General features: G+C 41.2%; 1 protein-coding gene across 2 annotated transcripts; it reads right to left on the reverse strand.

Moving 5' to 3' along the window:
- Positions 1–5,353: 5,353 nt before the first annotated feature.
- Positions 5,354–19,278, reverse strand: mknk2b (MAPK interacting serine/threonine kinase 2b). 2 transcript variants are annotated; one of them, XM_085774809.1, is made up of 14 exons: positions 19,162–19,278; positions 17,826–18,046; positions 17,282–17,369; positions 17,008–17,109; positions 16,754–16,851; positions 14,217–14,296; positions 13,931–14,004; positions 13,685–13,789; positions 13,306–13,361; positions 13,018–13,113; positions 9,223–9,417; positions 8,936–9,100; positions 8,784–8,824; positions 5,354–8,655 (listed from the first exon to the last, which is right to left on the reverse strand). In XM_085774809.1, exons 2-14 carry the CDS (start codon positions 17,874–17,876, stop codon positions 8,382–8,384), a joined length of 1,425 nt encoding a protein of 474 aa, XP_085630935.1. In that variant the 5' UTR covers positions 17,877–18,046; positions 19,162–19,278; the 3' UTR covers positions 5,354–8,381. The 2 variants fall into 2 exon arrangements, with proteins under 2 accessions (XP_085630935.1, XP_085630934.1); XM_085774808.1 differs by having other exon boundaries at positions 5,354–8,658.
- Between the last annotated feature and the right edge of the window lie 1,564 nt (positions 19,279–20,842).

Raw genomic sequence — 20,842 nt, forward strand, 5'->3', positions numbered from 1 at the left:
ACATTACCATTACATCAGCATGAACAAATGCATTCACCCACTAGACTATTGCTTCAAGCGTCAAAAAGATCAAACACCAATTTCCCTGAACACGTGCTAAACGGGAACATTTTCATCATCTAATTATTTAACTACAGTTTTTCCTAGTATTTTGTAATGGGTTAACTTGCAATAACAGTTCTCTTATCAGATTTATTGAATGTTAATTTAGTTAAATATTTATATTTTCTGACAACTCTTGTATAGCCAAACCACTTTACATGAGATATTGTTACTTCAAAAATCAGTACTACAATAAATCTGCTAAAGGAAGCAAGTAACGGAGTCTAAACAATGGCCCTTTTTTATTCACTTACCAGCGGCAAAATATCTTAATTAGCGACTAATTCCTGATTAAACAAGTTCTACAAAAACCCTGAAAATAAACAAAAACCTCCTAAAATGCTTCATGATACCTACCTCCAGTTGCACTCTCAAATTTTAGACCGTCAGGTGCTCAGGATTTTTGTGCCCTCATCACAGACACCTGATCCAATCAGATCCTGTCCCAATCATCATCATCACCCTCAGGTGTGCTGGGCGGGTAATTAACTGTCATAGTAACTGTCTGACACTCTGTCTGCAGCTAATCTTTTCTTTTGTTTTGACACATAGGCTTTACAGCTTATTTAGATATGTACACTACCAGTGATGGGAATAACGGCGTTAAAATAAACGGCGTTATTTTTTTCAGTAACGAGTAATCTAACTAATTACTATTTCCACCGTTACAACGCCGTTACCGTTACCGACAATTAAATGAGGCGCGTTACAAACTACTCAGTGAAGCCGTTGTCCTCCGACTTGGCTCATCTCAGCCACAGAAGCTGCTAAACTGTTTTTCTTTTTCCTCCTCTCCTTTGGTGAGGGGAGGGGGGAGGAGGGAGGGACGAGACAACCGCATAAGTGATGATGATTGGTTGAGGCAGAGTAAGGTTTCATGCTAAGCCAATCAGAGGCAGTGTTCAGTTTGTACACAAACCACACACGCACGCAGTTTAGCCTCACACACACAGACTAGCAGAGGGAAGCTGCCGAGATCGGAGGGAAAGTACAGACACTACTTTAATCTCCTTGAGGTAAAAGACAAGAACATGTGAGGTGTAGCTACATTATGTCCCGGAGCGAAGTGTTTGTCCTGAGCTTCTGCTCACCTGACTCTGCAGCTTCTTCATTAAATCCAAACAGTCCGACACAGCGACGCACTGCTCCTTTAGACTCTAAAGTCTCTGTAGCTCATCAGCCCGGAACTCTTCCAGAGCAGCTACAGCGCAGTGTTGTGACCTCAACCACGGTTGATGAGAGCAGAAATGTTGTTGTTGTAGTGAAAATGGGCGAGCTCGTGAAGACGCGAATTTACACAAAGTCAAAACGAGCGATAAATCGCGTATCTCGCGTTTGGTCGCGCGTCACAACTCGAGCGAAAAAAAAGCGTTCCTCGTGTTTGGTGGGAAGCCCCTTGTGGGTCTTCCCACCAAACACGATGAAATAGACGAAGACGCGATGGTCCCGTCGCACAAAAAAAATCGGGTGTATTGCGTCGCAAAAAAAAAAAAGTCGCGTCTACCGCGTCTCGCGCCTAATCGCGTCTTTGCGTTACGGCCTTTTACACCGCGGACGTAACGAATAAACGGTGACGGTGTGAACGAACAACATAGAACAGGACCAGACGTGGCGTTGTTTCCTCTTTCCACCGACAGCTCCACTCTCCCTTAATTACACTAACTACTGTTATTGTTGAGGCCAGAGAATTGTGGGATTTGTAGTTTTTGACCAATCGCAGTTTGTGTTCTTTCTGTTTTTGTGATTTTCCCGGTTCACACATGTATTTTTTTTAAGGGCAAATGCGAGACTAAAATTATTTAAGACTTGAACACAATAATTTAACAAATTTAAGACATTTTAAGACCTAAAATTTAGATTTTCAAATTTTAGACTCGCGCATACCCTGTTATTTCATATAAAAGTTTAAGTGCATACATATTTAATGATGCTGTGTATTATATATTATATATTTAAGACCATCTTTGAATTTTCTAATAAATGTAATACTTTTTAAGGCCTTAATTTTAGATACATGAATTTAAGACTTTTTAAGGATCCGCGGATACCCTGAGAAGTTGTGCGCTCGCAGCAGGACAGATAATCAGATGGATAATCGGTAAAGTTAATAATTTCACTTAATGTGGCCATGAATAAATTAATTTCGATGTTTCCTGTTATTGTTGCCCAAACGCAAATCTTGAATAGGTCTCCACTGTTTTCACATTTAAAAAGGTCTTTGTTGTCTTTGTACAGAGACAATATGAGATTTGCTTGTAGGCAGCCACAGCACTTAAAAAACCCACTGTAACCTATTTTCATAGGCACACCAGCCTCGCTTTCAATAAAACACACACTCACATTCTATAATTGCGATCAGTGAAATATATGAAAACAATAAAATACAATTTAAAAATGCCCTTGGAAAGAAAAAGTAACGCAATAGTTACTTTCCCTGGTAACTAGTTGCTATTATAGTGAAGTAGTGGAGTTACTAACTCAGTTACTTTTTGGGAGAAGTAATTAGTAACTATAACTAATTACGTTCCCAACACTGTACACTACTCACAAAAAGTTATGGATAACTGACTTTAGGGTTGAATTTATGGAAAGTGCAAGAAGTAAATGCTAGAGTGATATTATATAATGAAAGTAGGTAGGGCATTTACAGTAAGTAGAAGTATGGCATGGTAGAGAGATTTCTTCTTCATCTCAAACAATTTATGGAAACAAAAGCTAACATCAGTGATCGGTATACCGCCACAAAAAAAATGTCAATGTCTCAATAACTTGTAATGTGACCAAAGGACGTCCACTTCTGTCCCTTTCTTTGACCCTTCTAGTTTCTGTTCAACCTGCTGATGACACTCTGTGACACTCTAGGCTCAGTGGACACTTCCCTCTGACAACATCACACCTGAAGCCTCCAGGTACAGTTTATGGGTCGTTATACAGGTGTGGCCTTGGTCTCATGATGTCAGAATGTGAACAGCGTGATGAAGAGGAGTGTTTAAATACAAACTGTCACTGAACCAGAACATTTAGTGGTCGATTTATGGATCAGACACACTTGTGATTTTTGTGGTTAATCACTTTGTTAGAGAACAGCATGTTGTGTTATAAATACTGAAACACTGAACAGTTGGACATGTCATGTGCATTTAAAAGTTAAGAAAATGTCAAATTTAGTTCACCTATAAAGGTTATAGTGCATTTTGGGTGCATTCTGAAATTTCATTCAAAAGCTAAATATCCCTAACTTTGTGAGTAATGTACATACGTATTGATATAATGTTGGTCATGTTTTGTTTTTTTCAGTATCTTGGGGAAATGTTAAGAAGCAATGCTTCACTTTAAAATGAATTCTGTTGTTTGTTATGTTGTTTTTTTATGTCTGCAGTCCATTAATAAATGATAGTTTCCTACAGTACAAAATGTTTGAATGTATTTGCAAATATTCATTCATTTCAAAAAGCTTTTAAAAGATTTATTTCAGTGTCCTAAAAGAAAATAAGTACAGTGGAAGGTATTTGAAAGTATAAGATTTTAATTACAAACGTCTCATGATTTTTTTTTTCTTCAGTTTCTTCAGTTCAACAGTTATGAAAAGCATGTAAAGACAATTAAGTCTTTAGAAGGAGGTTAAGGATCCTATTTACGGAGAAACCCTGTTTTCTAAACAATCGTCATGTTCACAGACCAGAAATAGAAATTTCTCGACCTTCTTCAGATCCATGAGTTGAATCTCATGACCTGAAATCCCATGATCTTGGGCTCAGACAATGTTGATTTGTTCCTTCCTTTATGTAATGTTTGATATCATCACATAAAAAAAATAATATGTGTGTTTTTATCTACAAAGAGAGGACATGCCCTCCTGTGTTTGTATTAATTTAGATTAGTTTATCCCTAATTAAACACCATGAGGATGCATTTTTAATTTCAATATTGACAGTGTGATTAAATATGCAGCCACCAGAGGGAGATAAATGTCCGTAGAGTCACTCAGCGACCACACATGTTTTGCTGGAGTTTGTACAGAAAACGCTCTGCTGTTGCATCATTTAATTTCCTCCTGCCTCATGACGTTAGCAATGCTGAAATAGAAGTTATGCAATGGACTGCTTTTTTTCCTCCTTTTTCTTTTATGTTCCTTGTGATTTGAACCCTGTCATTTGTCTCTGTGTAAAGTGTAGAAAATAAATGTTTACAGTGCTAACTAAAACATTTAGTTGATTAAAGAACTGCAAATTAAATGGTATGTATTCGCTGGCTCCGGCTGTTGGCTACTGTGTCATTTGCTTTTTTTAATGTATCACATATTTTTGTACATTAACATGTAAAAAATAAATGAGTTTTGTACTGTTGGTCAGATGAAACAGGTTATCTGAAGCTTTAAGAATCTATTTTTATTGTTTCATAGACGAAGAAACATTAATTACCAGTATATAAATAAATAATCAGCAGATTAACTGACAGTGAAACTAATCATGAGTCGTGGTCCTTATCAGTAGGTCAGTGACTCACATATCTGAGGTCATCATCGTTATTATTGTCTTTATTCATTCATCTTATATTAGCCATGACTATTCTCTTCATTGCTTGTCACTTTGAGATTCACATTAAACCATACCCAACTTATTTTTACTTCCTTGAGGTAATACCAGTAAATATTCCGAGTGACATTATTTCAGGCTGCACAGCTGATTTTAACCACAGGATGACTAATCCTGACTTGAATTAGCCTTGAAATTATACACTGGCACTTTGTCAATTCAGCAGAAGTGGGTTTTTTTTTTTTTTTTTTTTTTTTTTTATCTCCAGGGAGACCAGGAGGTGACTTACAGGAGCTGCAGCTCTTGCAGCAGGTTGCATCAGTCTCATCACATTGGGAATGAGTAGCTGTAGAGCAGAGCAGCGCCCCTACAGCCACGCTCTCAGCATGACTAATGCAAGGTGAAAGTACCGTCACATTTCAGTTGTGTGTCTGTGTGTGTGAGAGAGAGAAAACAAGTGAGCTCATATTTACCATCCACCAAGGACATATGTGACATAGACAGCTCAGATATCAGGGAGTGTTACTGATAAAAGGATTTACAGCACTGAATCAGACGAACACGGCCTCAGCCGAGCGATAAGGCTGCGAGTTAATGTGAAACCAGTGATACAGGAGGGAGCAGCTCATACCTGGAAAAGTACAGCTGTTTTCACTTCAGCCTTTATGGCCTTCAGACTAAATATTGAGACGATACAGTGACCAGACGGACGAGTGTGTAGTTCAAAACATTTTATTGCATTTTTTTTTTTTTTTTTTTAGAAAAACAATACAAAAATCTGCAACTGTCATAAATGTTGCCTTGAGTGAACTGCAATCATTCACATGGCACAGTAAAGTGCTTATTTTAAATCAAAATATTTTTTTTCTTTTTGTACTTTTAAAGGATGTATTTATTTCAGATTTCTTCCCGAATGAACACAGTGGGTTTGGGGCGATTCAGACAGTGTTAACATCAGATAATGTTTTGAGGACTGTATCAATTCAGACAGAATAACCCCCACGCCATGTCCATGAAATGAACTGTTCATAAAACATGTGGTCGGTTGTTGCTGGATTGTGTAAATGCTTTTTGCCTTTGCAGGGCTACATTCAAATTGTGGGGAAGTTGATGATGAACTGTCCATTTGAATGAATCAATGAATGAATGACTGAAATTTTAACACTTCTTTACGTCAAAATGACATACAATATAAAAGTTGTTAGGCTTGAAGATATCACTTTGTCCCGTTATCCCCAATAAAAGGCAGTCCAGAAAGATACTGCCATTTGACAAAAAGTAGAAATGGTCATGACCAAGAGAACTCATATATATTCCGTTCAGGATATTACAGAGTATGGCCAAAGTCTGTGCGTTTCTGAGTATCCAACCCTATCAAAAAAGTAGGGACTAACTTGTGTGATGCTCAAAAGGGAGAAAAAGGCAGAATACTGAACTGTATAGGTATTTTAAATCCCCAAGATTGCCTTAATCATCAGCTTAATGCTTTTGAGATTACTGATAGCAAAGTAGTTTCCCAAACGGAGAATAAACAGCTGCATACACAAATTCAAGTAAGTCTTATTATAAGACATAAAACCCCATAACGATGCATCTGTAGAAAGGTATTTTTAGAACTATTACAGTGTCCTATTATCAACACAATGGGTCCTTTGACACCATTTCCAGAGTACCGTTGCTGCAGTGCTGGCAACAGGACATGGACAATCAGAAGTTCCCCACTTCTCACTGCTAAGGTGATGGATCGCATGTTCAATGTCATGACTTGAACCTTCTTTGGTGAAATGGCTACAGTGTTGTGAGACCACCTCATCACCAGTCCATTACCTGTCAGTTTCACAATGAGCTTTAACTTAATCTGAACAATAACGACAAAAAAAAAAAAGAAAAGAAAAAAAAAAAAAAAGATTATTGCCAACTCTTAGACATTTTTTTAAAAGAAAAAGAAAAAAAAAAATTTAAAAAAACTTGCCTTCACTGGGCATGAACGCTCCAGATCAACGAAACAAACTCTTCTTTCCATCGTCTCTCACCTCATCATACACGACCACATACTCTGAACTTTTAAAAACACAAAACATAAAAAAAAAAACTTAAAGGAAAACATCCGGTGTTTCACCTGAACTGAACAGCACCTGAATGAAAAACACCATATAGAAAATATAAGCTTATTAACAGCCATACAAAAAAAGGGAAGGGAAAAAAAAAAAAAAATCAGTGTGGCACATCAACATGGAGTTTTCAAACATGAAAAATAAAGTAAACTTAGTACAGCTACACATTGTTGGAAGACTTTTTTTTTGTTTTTCTTTTTTGTGGAATGTTTTTCCTTTTTTAAACGTTGCTTTTTTTATTTTATTTTTTGAAAAATCTCATCTGCCTCTTATTTTGTTAAAGAGAATTTATGTCATTTTTAAATGGGTGCATCTCTTGAGAAGCAAGATATTGGTGAACCCTGGGAAAAAAAAAAATAAAAAAAAATGGTGGTCCAAATAAATGTTTTTGATCAAGAAATGACACTCGGGTCGCATTGGCCAAAATGTGCTTTTTCAAACCCCTGATAGGAGCTCTAACGTTTACTGCCAAATATTTAAGGTTAGATCTTGAGCATAAATTGAATTGTAAAAGAAAAAAATCTTACAAAAAAAAAGAAAGAAAAAAACAAAAACAAGTTCTGGTTGTGGCAAGGGGACACGTCTGTTCTTTACAGTGAAAGTAATTGACTTTGCATCTAACATTACTGTAGTCATCCTCTACCAACAATACCAGCTAGACTTCAGAGCGAGCTCCAAAGTCGTTTTGGGGCAGCCATGCATCATAGTTTAATTCAATACTATTAGACTTGCCTGATGGTGTCAAACACTGAACGGTGTGGCCAATGATAATTTGGCTTTATATAGATATATATGTATAACAAACTGTATGAATTGGTGCAACAGTGAGTCATGGCTGGCTGCGTACAGACAAACATTCTTTGCTTTCAGAGCATTAAGTGCATTGCCACCAGGCCGGGATGAGTGTTTCATCTCTCAGACATTTACAGAGGAGGCTCAGTTGAGGAATTTATCTTAAATGAAGGAAAGAAAAGAAAAAAAAAAATCTTTGAGGTGTCCCCAGCCACAAAATGGACCGCACCAGGCACAGACAGCATTGGCTTCCAGCCCTTCCAGCCCCTTATACTGAATCCCTTCGAGACAGGAACAGCCTTCATCTTGGCATATTGCATAAGCTTGTACGTATCTGCAGATGGACCATTCATGCATACACATACAGGCAAAGAGAACATTCCAGATAACTTAATTCACAGTGGATCCAGTTGTAACATGGGAGCAGCACAACAGGTTGTCCTTTGGTGTCTGAGCTTAGTTTCAAAGATAAGTGTTCTGATTTCTTCTGAACTGAGTTGTATGACAAAAAGAACAAAAACAAAAATACTTCTCTCTCCCCTAATAATCATTAACTGGCCCTCCTCCCCAACCTGGACGTGCACATATTTGTGTGTTTTGCTATATGCAGGCCCTGGGCTAATGTGCTTCAGAAGTGCTGCAGAAGGGCAGAAGGCATTTAGAGGAAGGGCTGCAAGCAGCATCTCCCTTTAAAGAGAGGCAATAAAGCCTAATGGCAGAGGAACCAAGGCCAACTAGCGTCAAAGAGAGGGGCCAGAACTGGGGAGGGAGAGTCTCAGGGAGTCGTAGATCTGGACTTGAATCTAAACGGATGGTTGGAGGTCAGGGCCGACCAACTTCAGGCACAGTCTCCCACAATAACCAGAGGGGCCAAGAGCTGACGGAGCTCCGCAGCAGAGACGGGCCCTCCCTTGGGTTGGCTGCCTCGCTGCCTGCGCTTGGCCAGCTTGGAGTTGGAAGGAGGAGAGAGGCGCATGGAGGAGCCAGTAGCAGTGACGACAAACGGGACTTCCTGCTGCTGCTGATCTTCCATGCCGTCCTGTTCAGCCAGCTGCCGGTTCACAGCCATGGCTTTGTCAGCAAAGAATGTCAGATCCCTGGCATTGCTGGTTCTGCTGGACAAAGATGTGAGACAAAAGCGGTCAAAATGTGAACAATGTACATGGATAAATTTGCAGATGTATAAGTTCCAGAAGGAACAAAGTCTTCTGGAGCTACAACTCTGTAAATGTTCTCTCACCTCTGATGCAAGATGGATGTTGGCAAAGTGTCAGATGCACCCTGGATGAAAAAAAGATAAAAAATGTTTATTGACTAGAAACAAAACTCTTAAAAAACACAACAAAAATGTGTCAAAAATATGAACAGCTGGCATTGTGGTTTTACACTTACCCCCTGCACCCAGGGGTGCTGCAGCACCTGGCTGGCACTCAGGCGGTGTTTGGCGTCCCGAACCAGAAGTTTGGATATTAGGTCTTTGGCACTTAAGGAGATGTGAGCCCAGTCCTTCGCTGGGAACTCGTATTTTCCTTCCTGGATACTTTCGAATAAAGTGTTCTGGACATAAAAAAGGACATAAACATTTACTATGAGTTACATTAAACTGACAGTGCTCAAGTTTCACCAACATCCTGTACAAGATAAAGAAAGATGAAGCGATGGGTGTGTCTAGTTTTTACCTGGCAGGTGTGGCAGGGTTCCCCCAGTTCCCAGCCACAGTCACCTCCACAGCGACCTACAAAGGGTGGGTAGCCACTCAGCATGATGTAGAGGATGACTCCAAGGCTCCACAGGTCACAGCGCTTGTCGTAGATTGTAGCCTCCTCGCTGAAGGCTTCGACCACCTCAGGTGCCATGTACTCTGCTGAACCACACTGTGAAGAGACAAAGGGGAAGAAAAGAAAAAAACGGGTTTTCGTCAGCCACCCTGAGGTTGACAAGACATGGAAAAAAACAAACCACAGCAGAAAAGGGGGTAAACACAGGTTCTTTCGTTCCTCCTGGCTGCCATCCACATTCCTTCATTCAGCTGATCTGACCTCGTGGTTGAAACTCTTTAAGCTCTGGGCAAACTCTGGGGCTGTGCAGTGGTGGTCGGCGTGACAGTCACATGCTTATTATCTGCAGGGATGATTCTTACAAAATGTACTAAACTGTTTCTCTGCCTTTTAATGGTTTAAGGACTCTAAGCAGGAACATTGTGTATGATGGCAAACCAAGGACGGAGGGGAAAAAAAAGAAGAAAAAAAAGAGAGAGATGGCTGGGTTATAATGAGGCAGGTTGGTGTGGGTAGGTAAAAGCAGTGAGTCACTGCTTTGACCATCCAGCTGTACACAAGCCAGGCTGAACTAGATGGGCTCAGCTCTGACGGGGGCCTTGTTATGTAGCTAAGAAAGAAATTAGGCCAAACACTGAGCAGGGAAAAGAGGATTGGCTGTCCTGCAGAGACTGGGCTGAGCCCTCGACAGTTACATAACTTTGGAAACAAACACCAAATGCTGTTTTAATGCTTTAGGAACAGAAAAGAGGAGCAGGTTGCTGGTTCAACAGGGCACACATGGTTGTGTAGATACTGCTGCCCTATTCTATTAACTTGTACTAATGAGCTGAAAACCTGAGTCAAGTAGAGAGTTAGGACACAAGAATCCTAACAAAAAAAACATCTGGTATAAATCCTGAGAACCTGCTCTGAGAATACCTGTGCTATTCATCCGTTTTTTATTTTAAAACTACAACATCAACAACCAATCGCATTGTTTTAAAGTAATTGTAAAATATCCTGGCAAACCCATCTGGTCAGTGGAGGTGGATGTTTACATTGTGCAGGCATCTATTGTGTCCCTGCACCACATCCCAGCTGTCTCCTAACTCCACCTCCACCCTTGCTGCACCCTTATGTAATGAAATTTGCTGCACAGGAATCTCAGACAAAGCCGCTTCTGTGGGAGAGAAAACCCCAACCCCCACATTTTCAACAACATCATCATCACGTCTGGGGCGAGTGCCTCCACAGACACGCTCCCAGGGATCCAGGCCAAATACTGCTGCCTGCCACACACAGAGAAATAAAAAAATACTGGCACAGAGGAGAGATATGTTTGCCTACAAAAGGTGTCTTGAAACTCAAAAAGGTAATTTGATACTTGTGCTATGACACACAGTTATCAAGGCTAATCTTGTTTAAAAAGCCACCTAAACATACAGCCAACCAAAGACTAGTCAGGATTAAGAGGGCTGCCTGCAACTGAGAGCAATGAACAACAATCATGGCTCCGACACAGACCTTGAACTCACATTTTTTTTCTCCTATTGCAGCAGTTGCAAACACCTTGCAACTTGCACAAGTCACATCCTCCTCAAACCTTCCTGTAAGATGCAGATAGTGAGCTAATCAGCTGCTATCACCACATGATGATGATTGGTTGGCACCGCAACCTGGGACTTTCCTGAAACCATGTGACTAGTCAGGCCACACCGACACGCTGATGACACACACACCTCTGCTGTTTGTAAACTATAGGATTATCTGAAGAGGCTTACAGGAAGCGAACCTGCTCTGTCGTCATGCAGCCATACATGTACAAATAGACAGGGCTTTTTTTTTTTTTTAACCGTCTAAGCTGCTGGTGTGGTGTGATGTGTCGTGTCATGTCTTCAGGTTGCAGTTGCACCCAGTTCACTACTGCTGCACACGGGATATGAAATCTGAACAGTCAGATTTATTTCATGCCGAGCCGATGGCAGGCAGTCACTTGTGCGGTGTTCTTCTTAGTAAACTAAAATTAGCTTTTTCCTAGAAAGGTCCTTCTCCTCTTCCTTAAATTCCTGATGGTTACACTGCAGCGCACACACACAAAGCAAAAAGATACATTTCCAACTGTCCTTGGCAAAGATGATTCAACATGATCCAGTTCTTAAGCAATAAAATGCACAACCACATTTATGTTGTGCAAGAGCAACTGTAGGAATGTGAGCAAATGAGGGGGCAGGGTGAGAGTGCCAATAGTGAGATGAAAATCAGATAACATTGTTCCTGTGATCAAGGCAAAGAAAACAAGCCAGAGCGCATGAGCAGACTGGTGTGTTTGTCCCCTCCCAGTTACCCTCCCCCCTCCCACTGCTCAGCCAATCAGATCCCAGTTGCTAGGTGTAGGAGGGGGGGGCAAGAGTAAAAAAAAAAAAAAATTTCTAGAACAAGCCTTATGCACAGCCTTTGTATAAAGAACATAAAGAAAAAGCGCAGACCAGCACAAGCCACAGTTGGGGCCACTGGGCGGAGACTAAACAGAAGAGAGGGTGGATGTTTTTCTCTCTCATACCACAGAGAGAGAGGGAGAGAAAAAAAAAGGGAAACGAGTGTGTGTGTTTTGGTTTCATTGTAACTTCTTCATACCACAGGACACAGACCTTGTATAAGTCACAGTGTGTTCTCTGCTGCAGTCTTATTATAAACCAAGGCTATCACATCGAGTCCTGTCCTCAAGCATCAACTTTTCTTTTTTCCTTTTACTGAAAATCCTCACACTGATTTAGGTCTTGGCCATTTAATACTTATGAAAGCATTAAAAGACAAACTACTTGGAGGTCACTGCACCAAAACGGACAATCATTCAGGCCCCTGCTTTGAAATCCACGTAGACTAAACACGTGAGGCCTCGTGGCCACAAAACTATCTCCCCCTTCAAAATAGTCTAGGGATGGGCTCCCTGTCCATTAGTTCTGCTACAGGAAGATGAAGTTACCACCAGTGTAGAAAACCCCCTACCCACCCCACCACATTCCTGCAGGCTAAACCTCTATCCTTCACCTGCTCTGATCCATCCATCCAGCCGCCAGACAACCAACAGAGTATTTTGTTGACACAAGTGGAGAGCTTGCCAGTTCGACATTACCATTCCTCTTTGAGGGTTTGCGAGTGTCCCACTTCATACTGTTCTGGGCACCGTTCAGAGGATTTGCTTTGTGTTGTGACGACAGCAGGGGGGTTAAACGGCCATAACCCCAAACCCCACCCCCACCCAAACTCACGGGCCTCAGTGTTTACAAGTGATAAGCAACAGGACGTGGTCATTAAACCGAGGGATATCTATCGTTGACGATACCTCAGCAGGATAAGGGAGGGCAATCGCTGCCTGGCAGGGACGTTCAGGAAGCAATCCATGGCAACATTTCAGGGAAACTGCCCAAACACTGAACTACCTTAACCTCAAAGAGGGCATTTTCTCTTCCAATCAGCAGGCCGGCCTGCAGCTGACACCACTGACAATGGCCCAATGGTTAACCAGCACAGTGGATTTGATAGCAACACCGTTTTACAGCCTGATATCACTATGTCTTATCGTCAACAAGGAAGCAAATCACCGTTTAGGAAAACGTGATCACGACTATGACAGATCGTTGTATGTGTATATTTCAGACATTTCTCTTCATTAACAGTTTTCCATGTAAAAGTTTTTCAACTTGCTGGACTTACAGGAGTGAGGAGCTCAGGGGTGGAGATGGGTGAGCTGTCGCTATTCAACTTGATCCCACTTCCCAAGTCAAAGTCACAGATCTTGACCGGGGAAATCTGGCAAAGACAAACAGGTTGAGAATAAGTCAAATTAATTTTGTAACTGTAAAGTAGAAGGTGCCAGATATTTCCGCTGTACTTTATCATCACTAAGGGTTCATAAAACAATCTTAGAAAAACTTATCACACTTTATCAGCACAATTGCCCTTTGAATCACCTGAGCCAAAACATGTTTGCTATTCACTCACCTTGTCCGCACGCTCACAGAGAATGTTTTCAGGTTTCAGGTCTCTATGTGCCATTCCTACAAAATAATGAAAACAATCAATCAGTTTTCTTTATTCATAAGGTGTGGCCATATTGTCACAAACAGTTTTAATGTCAATTTAAAACAAAGGACATTTTCTGCAGTTAAAAAGAAATCTAACATCTGGCCGATTGACCGTGTGTGCCTTGGCCAGGCTACTTGAACATGCCCCGTTTTTGCTACAGTAAGATATGGCATCAGTTCCTGACTGCTGTATCAAAAGACATTTCATGGCACACATAAACCATTAGGATTTGTTACCACTTTGGTGTTAATTAACAGTCATTTTACTGCTTGCTATTTTGAACAAGCGGTCTTACCCTTGTTATGCAGGAAATCCAGCGCGCTGGCAATGTCCTGCACGACAACACTGGCTTCCTGCTCACTGAAGTGCTGCCTCTTGTGAATGTGTGCCAAGACTGACCCTAAATGGGGGGGAAAGCATATTGGCTCAGTCTACAGGAAAAAGTATGAAATGTAAACATTTTCATACACAGACAACTGGTTACAACCTAACGACAGAGGGTAAAATAAACAAAAAGGCCAAGGGTCTATAATTCACCAACCTCCTCTGAGCTTTTCAAACACCAGGTAGAATTTGTCTTCCTCCTCAAAGAACTCCACCAGCTCCAGGATGTTCCTTCATAAAAAAATAAAATAAAAAAAAAGCACCATGAGTCAGATGTAAGCATGTCAATACATGCGGACTGACAGTTCCCTGTGATTTCTGCCTGATAGAGTAAGAGGATTAATAAGATGCAGCACAAATTAGGTTGCCCAGTCTGCCGTACTGTCTCCATAAATTCATCAGGTGGCATTATGATTAGCTGGTCATGACAGAAGGTCATTTACCTGTGACCCTGGCACTGGTAAAGCATTTCAACCTCACGGAAGACACGGCTGCGGCTGTGACCTGGTCTTTTCTCGATGATCTGCAACAGAGCAATGTAAAGGTTGAGCCACATCATCTAAATATAGACCACAAAACAAATGAGACTAACCGTCAGATTTTCCACAGCAGCTGGATGGAGGGACAGTTCTGTTAGTTTTCCCTCATGGCTTAAGAAAGACAGGGATCATGTGCAAGTCACAAAACCCAACCACTGGCTGTTTACTGTAGAGCAGGCGGTATGGCCCAGATTATAGATTACATACTCAGTGCCCTAAGCAGTTACCATCCAGACCAAGCTTGTGTTTTTCCTGCTTGCTAACATTTATCCCACCCTGTGACACAGATGCAAGTATAGTTTAACCTACTTTCAGTGCTGCCTGCCAAAGAAGGGACATAGGAGAATGAGAATCAAAGGGTCGCAGCGTCTCTATTTTTAGCCTTCATGTGTGACCCATATGTAAATCTTAAGTGCTTCTAAGGAGTCCTTACACTATCCTTTGAAAGGTTCCACGAGCTAATCCAAAACTGTTTACGATAACAACAAAAAATGCTCTCCAAATATAACTTGCTGCCTGGAAATAAACCACTGAGGGGCCACCAGCTGCATGATGCCCTGCCAAAAGAGACAGAAAGATAGACTGCTGACACCAAAGCAAAAGGCCTGAATTTTCCAGCCGTGGTCGGTTATTGTCTGCTTGGGAGGCTGTGCGTGTTTCTCTTCCTGGTAGCTGGATTACAGCTGCTATTGAAGCCCAGTGGGGCCAGAGTTACAGTGTGTGTCTAGGATTAATGGACAGACAAGAGGCCTGTGAGCAGTCCAAAGCCTCTGCACTGTTCCAGTCTGAGTCAGCAGCACAAACAGCCTCCAATCAGGTCACTTTCTCCCGATCACAACACAAACCTCCCACACCGATAATGATATGCAGATAAGAGAAGCTGCTGCAAAAACACAGATGGAAAACGCATTATCAACATGTTAAGTGGGTGGATGGTTATTAGCGAGGTGGTAGATTTAGGGCTGTTTATCCAAATCGCCTGCTGCAAAACAAGTCGCTAAGCTACAGTGCAGGTTCAAACATCAACTCAGGGTTGTGAAATAATACGTTTAAAGCAAATTAAACGTCCAGATAGGTGTGCACTGCACAGATTTCTGTGTTGTCCCTGCTGCTGAGGCTTTTGTTGCAATTGCAACACAAGGAGTCCACACATGCAACTAACTCCTGTCTGGAGGGGGAGGGGATAGACAGGACATCTGGCAAGAGCAGTCTGAGCCCCCTCCCGACTCCCAAATGACCTCCAATAACTGCCGACCCCTGTGTCTCCTCCCCCAGACCTGCAGTCCCAAGGGATCTACCAAGCCATCCCAGGGTAAACAATACTAACAGATCCTGGTCACATGAGAGGATCTGTCCTCCAATTCCTCTGAAATATTAACTGGACCGATATAGACACTTGTGCTGTAGTGAACAACCCTTGACAGTCAGCTGTTTGTTTCAAACAGCAGCATTTATTTATTTAGCAGTAAAAAGATAGATGGGTGTTTATGTCCAGTGTCTCGTTGGCTTATGGGGCTAAAAACTAGTAAAGAAGAAAAAACAAGTTTTCCGCATTTCAGCAAATCATACTATTTCACAAAGTTTTTATGCCTAAAATGAGGAAATGAGCTTTTTAAATAAAAGTTTTTAAAAAAGGAAGTGTCTAGAAATCAGGACACATATTTACAAGTACACACTACACTTGGAGAAGAAAAAGAAAAAGTACAACTGTACTGTGCAAAAAGGAGAACAAAGCAGTGTAAACACCCTAGGTCACAACCCTCACCCAGTACCCCCTCCTTCCTCTGGATGTGGGTTTTGTTTTGGCACAGTTGCCAGTACACAATGTTCTCCCTACCAGCGTCCTCTGTAGGCAGTCGGAGTAAAGAAAAAAGGGGTGGGTAGGTCCCGCCCAGCCTCCTGATAGGCTGACAAACTATAAAAACACTGAGGGGGAAGAGCCTGCTGCTAACAGCTAGTGTTGCACACTCAAAAAAAAAAGGAGAAAAAAAGCACAATACTGATGAGAGCCTGCAAACATCCTCTATAGAGAGCTGAACTGAGTGAAAAAAGACATATCCTGCCACAGAACCAGAAATTTCCTCAACAAGACTTCTAAAGAATTACCAGTGAAACAAACGCTGCATAAACACAATGACACACATCTCATAACCTAGCTTTCCTCCATAAAACTCTTCCACAGCACAAGGTCCTTCTGTGTATTAAGACTTTTCATTTTGCAGTCTGCATTTCCAAGCACGGCCATGAAAAAGTATCATCTCCATACCAATCACTGGCCATGGTAGCCCACACAGATAGCAACCAAGTGCTAAATGGCAACAACGACTTTCACAAACTTGTGAGAGAGGTGCACTGACTCTCAGGAATCAATCAAGACTTCACATATTAAACATGTTTTTTCCACATATTTCCATCCATTTAAGTGTGTGAGAATGTCTTACCTTGACAGCATACTCTTTGTTGGTGATGAGGTTGATGCACGTTTGCACTCTGGCATAAGCACCCTCTCCTAGTACCTCTTCTTGCAGTCTATAGACATCTGTAGCAGAGAATTAAACAAATAAGAGTTTTATTAATTCAAATAGTATAAATAAGAAGAATAAAGCTATGAATAATACAGATAATGGTTTGTTTTTTCCGAGTTTTTAAAAAGACAGTACAATTAAATAATGCTACTAGAAATAGAAGCTCTTACCCTCAAATCTTCCAGAGAAACTGTCAGTTGCCCGGCAACGCTTTTTCTTCTTGTTTCTCTTCTTGGCATCAGGGATGTCAATAGGCTGGCTGGAAGGCATGTCTGTGAAAACAAGTGCCTACATTAAAATGTGCTTGTGAGGGAAGACAAAAACACAAACTTAACACCAAGAAAACATTGATCTATACCATATTGAAGAAACAAGCCTCTGTTGATTAACTAGGTCAATGATATGTCACAGATTTTTTTTTAAAAAAGACAGCTAAGTCCTCACCGTGTCTTGGGGAGGAATCAAAATTGAATGATGAATCAATAAGGGATCCATTTTTGGTGAAGTCGTCTGATTCAAAGGGATTTTGGCCCTGGGTGACAACAACAGAAAGGGTTATTGAGGAGTGCCATGTTATCAATTGACTATTTTGCTGAGAGCAGCAACTGTTTTTATGACTGTAGAGAGGGCCTTTATCTGCCATTCTGCAACCATAAACTGAAACATGACTCACAACAACAGGTAGAGACTGCACATTCAACCATCCAAGTCTATCCCAATAGTATAGAAGTGATTTCAAAAGCTTTTTTTTTTTGCAGATCTTTAATACTTGGCTATCATCCTGTCATACTTCCATTAACTGTGCATACATGTGTCAGCAGACCACATGGCACGTTTGTCAGCCACAAGACGTGGGAAGGCAACAGATGTGTTTATATATAGCAAGGTAAAGTCCTTTGGCATACATGCTAAGAAATGTGCTCTGATTATAGAGACTTCACCAAACTCGTGACAGCAGCATTGCACATCGCCCCCCAACAAATCTCACCTTGAAAGAGCGGTGGAATCCAGTGACTTCGGTGATCTTATTTTGCACCATTTTGCTTCGATTTGGGGGTGGATTTTATTCCTTTTTGGTGGATATGCGGCGGCGGCAGTGGTTTGGGGATATCAATTTGCACTTCTCCGAAACAAGTCGTTTCAGAGAGAGTCGCAAGTGATCACACTGCGCTGGCTGGTGAGCTTGCTGCGGCGCTTTAAACGGGAGCCCTGTGTGGAGGACAAAACAAAACACCGCAGCGTTACTTGCAACCCACGTTACCTGAAAACATAAGCCGTGGGTAATGGCCATTACAATCCACCAACAAGTCTAGTAGATTCAAGTTTAATAGGTAAAAGTTAAGAGAAGCAAAATGCCCCTCCCCGCCCCCCAATGATAGCATGTTAGCCGATGTTCGTCACATGTTGACAAGGTAATAAAAACAATCAACAGCCAACAACTACGCCACCCACATCCAGCTTAACGGTGTGCTTATTTGTAGCCATCTTTAAAATAGAAGAAAAAGAAAAGCCAATCTAGATAATACAACCTAGCGAAAGTCATTACAATAACGTTACTTCAGACTGGGTGTGATTTATCGGCTCATCGTGCCTTGTTTAGTCAGTTAGCTACTGTACTGTTAACGCTGTAACTCTACAGCAGTGTTGCAACAGACTAGAAACGTGCGGTTAAATTCACCTATTAGTATATTGTTGTAAAAAAATAAATACATATCCGCCTTACAATCCAAATGTACTTTTGTTTTTTTGTGTTTTACCAACCCCTGTTGTTGACTTCACCCACAGCTCACAGTGCTACGAAGTCATTCTTATTGTCATTTTTACCCACAGCTAAACCACACAACGCCACACACCTCCAGCTTAACGGTATGATTATTTGTAGCCATCTTTAAAAATAAATACATAAGTAAAAAGCCAATTCAGGGGGATATCATACAACCGAGAGAAAGTCATTACAATACCACAGGTTGGTTGGGTGGGATAGGCAAATATGTCGGACAGCCACGCAGCAGCGAAGATTTTCAATGAGAGCAGGGAGGCTAACGTTTGTTTAGCTCATATTCACATGCTCCACAGTCACAACGGTCAAAGCGCGAGCTGAACATCATTCTAGTTGCCATAGTTTTAACGAACGTTTAACATCGTTTAGCTGAAATCAGTGCATTAGCATTCCTGTATGTATGTATGTATTGTTATTGTTGCGACAGATTAGAGTGCACAAGATGCGGGTTATATCCACTCATTTCGATGCTGTTGTGAATAAAATAAATATAAATATATATCCACTTTGCTATCCAAATGTATTTTTTTTTGTTTGTACTCACCCCGTTGTTGATTTTACAGCTCCAGTGTTAGCGTCGTTGTTTGACCCACTGCTTCAACAGCCGCAGAGGACGGTCGAGGGGGGGTAAACGCCCGATAGTAAGTGCGTGGAAGGTGGCGAAGAAGCAACGGCGTGGGTGGTTTTATAACCTCCTGAATGACTCCGCCCCACTCGGCCTCCTCCCTCCTCCTCCTCTTCCTCGCAGTCCCTCCTCCTCCTCCGCTAACAGACTGGAAGGGTCATGTGCTTTCTAGAGAGAGATGTGGTGGCAAGGTTCCGTTTCGTCTTTCAACTACACACTTCTTCACCACTTCTCAGGATAAACTCCACAAACACTCAAAATAAAAACAAAGAATTTGAAATAAGAAGTAAATAAGAGAAAACGTGACAAAACACAGTTTGATATCGCCCTTTGGATATTATAACTTTTTTTTTTTAAAGAAGCCCAATGAAACAAAATAGGTAGAGGATCGAAATGGTACGCGGCCCCCTGCACTGTTTTGTTACAGAGGCCCCGCATTGGGACCGAGTGTGGAGAAGTGGAAATGGCGAGTACGTGCATGTCGGCACAATCAGCACCTGCAACTGTTCTGACGAAAAAGGTGCATGATGGATCTCATCAGAGACGGAGGGAGATATGTACGAGAGGAAGACAGACCAGATATACCAGTTTACAGCATGACGGTGGAGGAATCAAAACAAGAGCTGCTGCTGTCACCACATGTCACTGCCGCATTATAGGGAAAAAAAAGAAAAGAAAAAAGAGCCATGGAAGGGAACAATTAGTCAGCTTTCTGCTATATAAACAGAGAGCGTATACGCAGGCATAACTCCACTCCGTTCTTTCTTTTATGTTGTCTCTGAGATGGGAACATTTGCATTTACAATGATGCCCTAAACTTTACTCTCACACCCAGCGCATGAATGACTGTGGCCAGATGGGTGTTCAAAGAAATCCCCGTCTGAGTCTGAGTCACTGCATGCAAGCTTTTGTCACTCAGTGGGGACGTGACATGACTTCAGCTGCTGCGGCATTTCAAGGAACATAAACAAACACGGACGGAAGCAATCTGCTACCATGCAATGTAATGCATAATGATGGAAAATTACAGCATGTCATGTAAAAGTCCACCTCTCACAAAAAAAAAAACAGACCACAGTTGAGGTGAAGAGGTGTGATCATCAAAATACAGGTATCAGGATTTAAACTGCAGGTAGATTCAGTCCTGCAAGTGTTATATAATATTACAGGATTATTATTGTTCATTCATTGATTGTGTAAGCAGCATTTTTTTTTAAGGCTGGTTGGATTAATATGTTTGTTTTTATGTTATATTGTTTTGTGTATGAAACTGTGGTCTCAAAATAAACCAGTAACTACAGTTAAGCATATACTACTGCCTGTTGTGGAGTCTAAAGCAGCATAAATGCACAAATGCCTCAGAACCACACTTAATCTGATATTTTGGGTTAATGCACACAGTTACTTTTTAACACTGGATAGAAAATCCATAATTGGAATTTTATTGGACTAACTTTGATAGACTTAAAGTCCATTTTGGTTTTAGGAAAGTCAGCAATTTTGATACTTTTTAAAATTAACTTGTAATTCAACCTAAATAGATTTTTGAACTTAAAATACACAGATGCATTATCTATTCAAAGAAGACAGAGTCATTCAC

Source organism: Trachurus japonicus, chromosome 4 (assembly GCF_045865225.1).
Source record: "Trachurus japonicus isolate A0001 chromosome 4, Traja_1.0".
Lineage (NCBI taxonomy): Eukaryota > Metazoa > Chordata > Actinopteri > Carangiformes > Carangidae > Trachurus > Trachurus japonicus.